The sequence below is a fragment of the Platichthys flesus genome, chromosome 18 (genome assembly GCF_949316205.1).
Source record: "Platichthys flesus chromosome 18, fPlaFle2.1, whole genome shotgun sequence".
Lineage (NCBI taxonomy): Eukaryota > Metazoa > Chordata > Actinopteri > Pleuronectiformes > Pleuronectidae > Platichthys > Platichthys flesus.
This window is the reverse complement of record NC_084962.1, coordinates 10,680,824-10,691,036: the sequence shown is the minus strand read 5'-3', so window position 1 is coordinate 10,691,036 and position 10,213 is coordinate 10,680,824. Positions and strand designations below refer to the sequence as shown.

General features: G+C 41.4%; 2 protein-coding genes across 2 annotated transcripts; one reads left to right on the top strand and one right to left on the bottom strand.

Moving 5' to 3' along the window:
- The first annotated feature begins 843 nt into the window (after positions 1-843).
- mrps18a (mitochondrial ribosomal protein S18A) lies at positions 844-3,573 on the top strand. The gene is made up of 6 exons (XM_062411897.1): positions 844-1,026; positions 1,845-1,876; positions 2,153-2,257; positions 2,356-2,479; positions 3,065-3,137; positions 3,232-3,573. The coding sequence occupies exons 1-6, from the start codon at positions 879-881 to the stop codon at positions 3,374-3,376; spliced, it is 627 nt and encodes a 208-aa protein (XP_062267881.1). The 5' UTR covers positions 844-878; the 3' UTR covers positions 3,377-3,573.
- Positions 3,574-3,692: 119 nt separating this feature from the next.
- Positions 3,693-7,246, bottom strand: rsph9 (radial spoke head component 9). Its single transcript, XM_062411895.1, has 5 exons — positions 6,822-7,246; positions 6,570-6,732; positions 5,809-5,938; positions 5,437-5,583; positions 3,693-4,067 (listed from the first exon to the last, which is right to left on the bottom strand). Exons 1-5 carry the CDS (start codon positions 7,046-7,048, stop codon positions 3,907-3,909), a joined length of 828 nt encoding a protein of 275 aa, XP_062267879.1. The 5' UTR covers positions 7,049-7,246; the 3' UTR covers positions 3,693-3,906.
- Between the last annotated feature and the right edge of the window lie 2,967 nt (positions 7,247-10,213).

Here is a 10,213-nt window from a genome sequence, read left to right as displayed (position 1 = left end):
CAGTTGCGTCGTAGCTAAAATGGGCAATGCTTTCGATAAAGATTCATAGAACTTTACCATTAATATATGTATCTGGACTTTGAAAGTGATCTATTTCACTAAGCGAGTTCATAAAACATTTCTTAACTTCACAAATAGGTAGTTATTACGGCCCTATGTTAAACTATTATAAACTGAATATCTCTGGGTTGTAGATAAAAACAAGACATATAAGACATTTGAAGGAGAAATTATTTGCTCATCACTGACAACAAAGTAGTTCCCATGTGGGGAGACAGATGCACCAATTATTACACTACTGATTCTATAATGTGATCATGGACCATATAACGGTGGATTGTGAATCAGAGATCGTGGAACCATTTTCTAGTTTTATTATTGTAATGTGTGGTCATGTTTCAAGTTCTGTCATCTTTAAGATCATTGTCCCCTCAGCAGTCAGACTTTTAAACCAGCTGTAGCCCTGGTGTATGGTACACACACACACATTTTAATATATTTTAGTACTAATGGATGTTTAACGCTCTTTTTATGTATTGTTATGATGTGTATGGGTTGTGTAACTACTGTTTGCTAACCAAATGGCCCCTCGTTATTATAATTTTTTTCAGGCAAATGAATTGGCTTTTTCAGGGCTTTAACATGCTCAAATTCTTACAAAAATTTGCAGAAAATTAGAAAGTGGTGACAACTTATGTATTCAGGGGGAATTTTCATTTAACTTTATTTCTGCTCTTACTTTCTGTTTAGTTTGTGATGTCTGAGTGGTTCATTCCTGCCGTGGTTGTTATGCGCAGTCTTCGCCGACGGGTTCGCTGTTCCCACTCTCGCGAGGCTTTCATACCGGAAGCGACGACGGCGAAGGTCAAGAATTAAACATGGCGCTCCGCGGTGCACTGAGGTCTGTGTACACCTCGTTTGCGGGGTTAAAATTAGGAGCTGCAGCCTCTAACATGGGTGTGTTTCAGGGGATACATGTTCCTCGGCTCTGTGCTGTGACCGTCCCGAGCAGAGGGATCCGCCAGGGTGAGTGTTCCATACACACGTGACGGCTTTAGCCTGTCGGTTTGTTAGCCAGCATGCTAATGTAGAGGCACTGACAGCAGTCGGCTCAGCTCAGATGTTTCCTCACAGAAGAACCTGCAGCCTTCTCACAATCTCTGACGGATCCACTGATTGTATTAACTGCTACTGTGAATCCAAAACAAAATGAAACACAAATCCTTCAAAAAAACTGAGGTCCTGCGTTGACTCCCTCCTGATACCTCTTCATCAAGGGTGTTATTGTCCCAAGAAAGTTTTTCTCACCAGAGATTCACTCATTTTCTTGACCTTAAATAACCCTAAACCTATTGGTTTATACAGTATATCATGTATGGGTTTATATATCTATAAAGGTTTCATAATCATATTAAACTTTGCTTTTAGAATGGACTTTATTAAATTGTTATAGGACTGCTAACTGTGCGTTTTGTCATTGAACCCAACAGTGTAATTTTGCATTACTGTACTTCCCTTATTTGTGTGCTTCTTCTACATATATGTTTTTATTTTTCAGGTTGTTGTGACAAATTAATTCCCCAATTTAATAATTTATTATAGATAGATAAACTTTAAGAGTTTATCTATCTATTACTGAACATATCAGGAGATATTAACAAGCTACCAATTTAACCCTCAAAGAGTCGAGATTTACTTTATTTAAACACATAAGTTTGTCATGTTTGACTGACATTGAAGTATATCTACTTGCCGTCAAAAAGGCAAAAACTAAAAAATAATAGCAACTACAATATTTGTGTTCCTGTATACTGTGTAATGTTTTACATCCTGTTTTGTTGCAGTGGTAGAGAAGCAGGAGGGTAAAACAACAATGGTAAGTAAAAGACTGTTGTGATGGGAAACTGAAATAATAGTGAATGTACAATTTTATATACTCTATTATTTTGGTTGATAAATATGTAGTCTTTTTTATCAATTCTATCTATTGTATACACCTCATGTTTTTTAAGGCTGCATGACTAATTTCAGAAATGTCCGCATTTCAATGACCTCCATCAGCACACCTCTATAAGAACCAGTTATTAACCTTTATGTGACTGGACATGCAAGTTTTTATTTCAAAGGTATAATAATGCTCATCTTTTCTCAGATCGAGGGACAAATCGTAGAAGTCCCAGTAGGACCACAACCTCCAAACCCCACAGCCAAGTGTCCTATCTACAGATGGGACCTACAGAACAAATACAACTACACGGTAAATGCATTCAGAGACAGGCAATGACCAAATAAGATATTATTCTTAAGTGTTATCAGCTGTTTAAGGTGCCTGATTTGATTCTTTTCCTCTCCCAGGATGTCTTGCTTCTTAGTCAGTTCATCAGGTCAGATGGAGGGATGTTGCCCAGGAGAATCACTGGTCTCTGTCCACAGGAGCATCGAAAGATTACCATTTGTGTGCAGATGGCTCACAGAGCAGGTCTGTGTTAGTGACTACCCCTGTGTGGTTTCATATACATTTCTATCGACTATGATTCCAACACATCATCTTTTGGCCCGTCTGAATTGCCACTGAATCTGTCTGTGTAGCTTTGCAAAATTGAAACTAATTTCAAAGACATGTAAGTAGTCGAGATAGTGTTGATTTTGACTCGTCCGAATGGCAAACAGTTGTGGAAACTGGATCAAGAAAGAAGGATAGAGTTAGGTTTAACCCTAATCCCCAATATTTTATTTTCTAATAAATTGAGATTTGCATTCTTCTGTATGTGAAAAAAAAGAAAAAAGTTTTGGTTATATATTCATAACAGATTAAAGTAAGCTGAATTTGATCTGCTTGTCCCAACGTGGGTTCCCATATATTTTTAACGACATCACCTATCAGGAAAGCTGTTGACAGGGATAAGTAATTCCTTTGTTCGATGCAAATGTGTGGCCTGAATTTAATCCAACTAAACTGTATCTTTATGCCGTTTAGTTTTTTCCCACCGGCTCACTGAAGAGCTTTCTCTGATAACAATGTTGCTGACATGTTTCAACTCCTTATTTCTCTCCTGTGTTCAAGGTCTACTACCTGACCACAAACCCAAACTTCCTGAAGGCCATGTCCCAAAGAGGCCCAAGCCACAGCTTAACAGGTGATGCATGCATCTGTGTCTGTGTCTACCAACTCCCAGCATGTATGTCTATCAATAAATATATGTTTTACATCTCTCTTTTTCTTTTCTACAGATATTTGACTCGCTGGTCTATTGACTCTGTGAAACCCATTTATAAAAGAGGACTGAAGTGGTGCAAGAAGCGTATGATGGTCGGCCACCCGGCACTCAAGGACAATGTGTGTTACGGTGTCAAGCCTCTTTACATAAAACACTGAAGGACAAAAGGCCAGAGGAATCAGTAAAGCAGCTGTTGGAGGAGTAGGTGGGCCGATTACGCACGGATCCAGTGGATTTCCACGTCTGACTTTTGTGATTGTGCCCTGGGAAAAGGCCTCAACGCTTCATCCATCTGTTAATCCACCCTTTGTTTAGAAAACTGTGTCACACTTTGAATAAATCACACTCATCCATTTCCCTCTGTTGGTTTTCAAACAGCCTTGAGATGAACACACTGACAACTTAATGTGAACAACAACTGGGTCAGTGTTACACTTTCAAAGTAGGTGGTATAAACTCAAGGAAACACAGATGTGCAAATAAAATGTCTGTTTATTCTACCTCAGCATTTGTTTACTGTATAGGAGCAGCCTTTATGCATGAGAACTAAATAGAAGAGAAAGCTTGTAGACACGAAGTGCGTAAAAGAAAAGATAAATAGTCGTGCAATATGCTGCATAGAACCGACTTTGGTTTTGAAGAGATGTATGAAAAACCTGCAGCCTGGAATACGTCTATAAGTGTCTCTTTACAGCATGAAGGCGAGGTCCAAATTCTTGGCCCCATCACCGATGTAGATGTATCCGTGCTGTGGCGTCATGGGCACGTGGTAGAAGGTCAGGCCGAGCCACAACAGGCTGCGAAGCACGCACACTTTGCTGCCACATTCAAACTGGAGACTCCATGATCCTGCAGACAAGGGCCGAAAGCTTGTAAACAGTTGATACATGCAAGAGGCTGCAACGTCACGTTACCCGACTGTAAAGTAGACGACTGGAGTTTTCTTTTGAAATCACTCCAAGACAGATATGCCCTTCACATTCCAGGAACAGCCAATCAACGCTCTGTGTTTTATGATATCTACACTTCAACCTGTTTCGGAAAATGTTTGGGTGTGACCACAAAACCAAAGACCCAAGTTATAGAGAACTTGAACTACACTAGAGGGAGAAGATTCTGAGAAATAAGACAATAGTTTCACTCCTTGTTTTGTTTCTGACAAAGTAGGATTCAACTTAAATATAAATGGCTCAGAGGTGTGGTAGGATGGGAAATCTACAGCTGTATATTGAGAGCTGGACACTGGTTGTGGAAAAGAGGTGGAGCACAGCCCGGGGGTCTTAGAAGTAAACATCTGTCTTTTGGAGATGCATTATACAGCATTTTCCCCAGAGTCCCATTCAGAAATAGAGAAAATGTTTCTCCTGTTCAGCGATCTCGTGTGAAATGCTGTCCAAACGGCTGAGTGTGGCATTGAGACAGCTGTGTAGTGTCTGCCGCAGCGATGACACTGTTAACTTGAGTATCAACTCAAAGGAACACACACAAACATATACACACAAGGAAGCTCTGTGAAATCCAACATCTGTTGCACGTTTAGTCTTGGACGCTCAGACACTTGAACATGCAGGACATGACTTAATCTGCATCACATCCAGCCAAGAAACCAACCCTAACAGGCTCGCATGACAAAAGCTGCTTTCAGACATGCAATGAACTATAAAGGAATTATTGCAGAAGTATCATTTTATTCCGCACAAACAAATTCCGACGTGGAAAAATGTTCATCAGCTCAAATGTGTGAGCCTCCAACCGGCATATCACGCTTTTAACCACAACCAAACAATAACAATAACAAATTGACATGAAATAAATGAACTATTATGGCACTCAGGACCATACCTCTCTCGCGGTACTTGGGCCCTGAATCCAGGACTAAGAGCCAAGATATTTCTAATCATATCTGATTGGTAGTAATCAAGTCTTCAAACCACTGGAGACATAAGCGTCATCATTTCGGGTGAAAACTTTCTTACAACACATTCCCAGAAAATCTGGAGGCGAGGGGGATTTATCAGTGCAGCCCTGCTCAATTTCATTTTACAGTGAAAATAAGATAATGTTCTCTGAAGAAACGCCTCCGGACTTCTCGGTCGCCACACTGATTCATATTCTGATCTCATCTCATTAGTTATAACACTTACAGTGAAGAACCTGCAGTTGTATCACTCAATAGGCGGCATGTTTTGATGTCGGGTAAACTGAGCTCTGGCTTCACCTTTAGGAACGTCATCACTCAGCACATCCAGGAAGTCAATAGCTGGGTTGAGTTGACTCGTCTCTAGGAGGCTCTTCTTTTTCAGATTCTTTGGTTCGCTGAAGTGCAGGAAGCTGTTGAGCTTTCCCGATTCAGAGTAAGTCAGACCTGGGGAACAATGCACATGAGAAATAAGCTTTTACACAGGATACAGAAATGTTAGTTAACCAAATACATTCATAAAGACATTAGGAAACATTTCCAAACCCTAACCCATTTGAGCTATTGGTCAAATTGACCTTAATACCACATTTTAACAAGGCTTGATGAAACCACTTGGGACACAATGGGACTTAGACTCACACATGATGTGAAACAGTAAAATCTTATTACCGCAAAAGCTGCGGTTGATCTGGACTAGGCCGTGTGGACTCTTGACGAATGCACCTCGTGGTACCACAGACACTTCCTCTTCGATGTGATGAACTGTCACTGCCAGCCTGATCTCCTCGTTCACTTTGGTCTGAAACCAAGAGCAGACTTCCATGACTGTGCGGATATCAACAACAGGAAAGAATCACAGAAGTGCACCAGTAAGACTCTTTTGTACTCTCTTCATGCCATCTGCGTTTAATAGTTTGTTAGCAGCATTACACAACAGCTACTGGACGGATTACCGTGGAACTAAGTGGGAGGGTGTGGTGATGCGTCAGTGAAGAACCATTACATTTTGTTGTGGAGCATTGGGCAGATGCCGAAAGCCTTTTTTCACTTCCATCAACATTGTTGTTGAACTTTGTGTGAATCTTTATGAAAAAGGAAACATATTTAGGGGGTTGGTATCTATGACTGTGTGGAATTTCATGCTGATCCAACACAAATCTAAATCTGGTCAAGTTAATTGTGGCTCTATTAGGGGTGTAGTTCATTCAGCCGCTGTATGGTAACACATAGAGCTAGAAACCTGTCAGCACCACCAATGTGTAGTTTAGAAATGTAATGTAGTTGGACATAAGCTATAAGGCTTGTTTAATTGTAGGTGACTGCTGGGCCTCTGGGGACGTATGTGCTCTGCTGAGTGCAATCCTACTTTTATTGTCTGTTTAATTTAGGTCCCACATTTATCTTTGTTATTACTTTATATCAATACTCACCACTACCTCCTCTTCTTCATCTCCATCTCCTCGCCTGTGGATGTCCCGATGCTCGTACACATGTGAGGGGTCTCCTGTGAAGCGACCCTTGGCAGCGCTGGACACTTGGTCGATTAAAGGGGCTGTGGCAGGGGGCAGCAGGAACCAGTCCACACAATTCAAGCTGGAGGAAACAGCCATGACACACACAATCAGGTTTTTTTCCACACACAGCAGATGAATGAAACTGAATCACAGGCGAGATTCTCCCACCTATACAGATTCTTCCTATCCTTCATCTCATCCTCTCCTCTCCCCTGAGCAATAAAATAATCCGCCTTCAGCCCCAGCACTTTGCCCCAGAGCAGGACTCGCTGGAACTTGTAGTTTTTCTGCAGAATCACCAGGGAGGTCTGCAGGGCGGCTCTCTGCTCGATGTTGAGAGTGTTCCCGCTTCCGGCGACGAGTTCCAGGGAAAAGTACAGCGACTGGGAATCCATCGTTTCTCCAGTGAACCTTTTTAGCCTCAGTTAGTACCAGTCTCAACGTCCGTCAACGCGGTTGCTATAGAAACGACAAACACTTGCCCCCCCACGTTAACACAATAACAAAGTCACGTTGTTACCACCGTGAGAGCAAATCAATTGATTTAAAGGGCGCACGTGTCTCTGCAGGATGTATAAACATTTATTTCTCTTCAGCTGACTGTTGTGATCTATGGTTGTGATGGTGAGTTTCCGGATGTGTCTGTCGGAGCACAAAGCTGCAGCTGATCCTCACTCACTGACCTGAGGTCTGTTCGCCGGCTCCCTGACTCCCACATCCTGCTGTCGGTTTGTAAGGCACTGGATGGTTTAGGGCCAAAAACATATCTCTTTCCGATCTTCGGAGACCAAAACTAAATTACCTGGAGAAGCCGTGTTCGGTTTCTGGAACAAGCTCCCACAGACCCTGCAGGGCTGCTGAAAATCTGTTATTTTATATCAATGCTGAAGACTTCCCAGTCTGCCTTTTATCAAATCAAATAATTACAGATTTCTTTTTTACTTTTACTCTTTTACTTCTTGTCTTATTTATTAGCGTTTATTCTCTATTCAGCTCTTTTAAAAATGCTTACTTTTTGGATTGCCTTTTGTTGCTTTTAGATTCTACGAGAAGCACTTTGAATTGCCTTGATGTTGACGGAGGAAACAGCTGAGGGCATCAGATTAGGATAGAAAGGGATGTGTGTTTATTATGTATTATAAGTCGTGCTGTCAGTTAAACGCGTTATTAACGGCGTTTACGCAAACCCATTATAACGACGTCAATGTTTTTCTCGCGAGATTAACGCAGACCTGCCAACTCTTGACACTTTCAAGCTTTTGTTGGTGGTTGACTAAGTCAAAATCATTTTTTAAACATCGTATCAGGCCGTCATGAAGTACCAGGAGCGGGCGAGTGTGTGTGAGTCTGTGTGTGTCTGTGTGTCTGTGTGTCCTCCCAGATAGGACAGGGTTAGGGTTAGGGTTAGGGAGACACAGTGAGATCACAGCTCGTTCACGTGTAGCTGCCTCTCAGTGACTGACTGCTTCTTAACTATGGAAACAGTGAAAACACAGAGTTTCTCTAGTCTCAGCTGATCAGAGATCAGCGCCTCAGCTTCTTGATCAGAGCAGAAGCTGCAGTTGGTTTCTATCAAGCTTCAGTATCTGTGTTTGCCTCCAGTCTGACCTGCTCTACTTTTTTTTGTTTTAATATTTTGCCAACTGAAATATATATTTTTAAGCTATTAGGCTGCAGCTCTATGACGTTCTCTCACATTCATCGTTACGTACACGTTAATAATATGAAAACTGATTCGTTAAGGTCAGCGTTCGCGAAACATATGCACAACACTGTACTGTACGGCTACTGCAGAGGGGCTGAGGAGCCGCATTCTGTTCCAGAGCCGCGGGTTGCCAACCCCTGTGCGGAACCGAATTTGTATGATGTATTGGACGTTTTAGTGTCTCCTGTGGCAGCAGTGTCCATCCCTTTTAGCTGTCGTCTGGAAACACTTCCGTTGTGTTGTCGCCTCTATTTGCAGCGCGTTTGTTTATTTGCAGCGCGTTTGTTTATTTGCAGCGCGTTTCTGTAATGTGTTGTGTTGTGTTGTGAAATTGATGAAGATGTTTTCTTACTTTGCTTGTGTTTTGTCAACTTGCATGTGTTTTGTCATCTTGCATGTGTTTTCTTAAGTTGCTGTTCGTTGAGCTCTCAGGGCCACCGTAAGTTACGGATTATGGTTGTAATTTTCTTCTTTCTAACAGAGAAAATCTCACATTGTTTCTCAATGAGCTCCTCGGTGCTGATGTTGGCTCTGTATGTTGGTATGAGGGGAAGGATCAGTTTAGTGGCAGTTTAAGCCAAAGTGTGTAGAGGACAGTAAAGGGTTAAGTTCTTTGCACACCTGGCAGGATGCATGCTCAGATCCCTGTAATATTACTGAATGGCACATGGGAATAAGAGTCACAGGAGGTATTTTCCATTTAAATACTATCATCGTGTGTTCGCAGAGAATAGAAAAACCTTTAATACACAATGACATGTCGTGGAGGTAAATTTATTATGTGTTCCCATGGCCATAAGTCAAAGTGACTGACTGGCGTAAGGTATAAAGTCACACAGCAAACACAACAGGCTGTAGTCCTTGAGGCTTATGGCAATTTCATGAATCAGATTTAATACTGGAAAATGAGGCACCATGTGTGTGTTTGTGTGTGTGTGAGACTGTTTTAAGGTTGAGGATGTTGAGGTGTTCTGGATGCAAATGAAATAGCTGAAACGTGATCTAGCAGGAGTGGAGGAGGAAGAATGGGATAGTGTTGAGTTTCAGTATATTCTGTGTGATTTAGTCACTGTGTGAATATATTGTGAATAATGCTTTTTGTTTTGTTTTTGTTTTTGTTTTTTCCCATCTGTTTATCCCTGAGAGGAAATGAACAGAACATGCAGCTCGCTCATCGTCCACCAGTTTCAGTGTCTCGGCTCAAAAGGTCAATCCCCTTTTATGTCGGCAGTTTATTAAGACAGCCCAAACCATTGTCCTTTCTCTCTTTAGTTCTTGAAAGGATTGTTTTTCATTTCCAGTGGATTGATTTCAGGCAGACTAAGTAGCGCTTAAATCTATAGTGGCTCTGGGCATGTAGTGTATCCTGCAAATCAAATAGGGAAGCCTATCCTGCGAATCACATTCATAAGACATTAAGCAGACATTGGTTTTTCTCGTTTACCCTGGAACAGATCCACTAGTTGTGGTCAGTGTAAGCAATGTAAAGCCTATTTAGGTTACACGTAGAAAAGCATGATTGGCTACGGTCCAACAAATTATTGTATACAACCCAATCCCGTTGTGGTCGCTTGGTTTCAACTGTATTAATTTCTTTACAGATCCTGAAATCCATGCAGGAAGGAACTTTATATAAATGTAGGAAGACAACAAAAAGTTCTCATTCATGCTGGAAGACAGTTTAATTACTCTCACATCAGGTCCCTACTATTTAAAGTTATAACTCATAAGATTTTCGGTGCATTAAACCCTTTTTTCGTTACGTTTTGCTCAGTCATATCCTGACAGTGTTGCAGTATGTTGTAATTACTTCTTTGGAAAGTCATATTCACTGGAGATTACTGCTATCTTCCAT

Coding starts and splice junctions, on each gene's coding strand:
- rsph9 (XM_062411895.1), bottom strand. CDS start 7,048: ATGGATTCCCAGTCGCTGTACTTTTCCCTGGAACTCGTCGCCGGAAGC. Junction 6,733..6,821: donor GATAGGAAGAATCTGTATAG/GTGGGAGAATCT, acceptor TGTTTCCTCCAG/CTTGAATTGTGTGGACTGGT. Junction 5,584..5,808: donor GATCAACCGCAGCTTTTGCG/GTAATAAGATTT, acceptor ATTGTTCCCCAG/GTCTGACTTACTCTGAATCG.
- mrps18a (XM_062411897.1), top strand. CDS start 879: ATGGCGCTCCGCGGTGCACTGAGGTCTGTGTACACCTCGTTTGCGGGG. Junction 2,480..3,064: donor GCAGATGGCTCACAGAGCAG/GTCTGTGTTAGT, acceptor CCTGTGTTCAAG/GTCTACTACCTGACCACAAA. Junction 3,138..3,231: donor CCCAAGCCACAGCTTAACAG/GTGATGCATGCA, acceptor TCTTTTCTACAG/ATATTTGACTCGCTGGTCTA.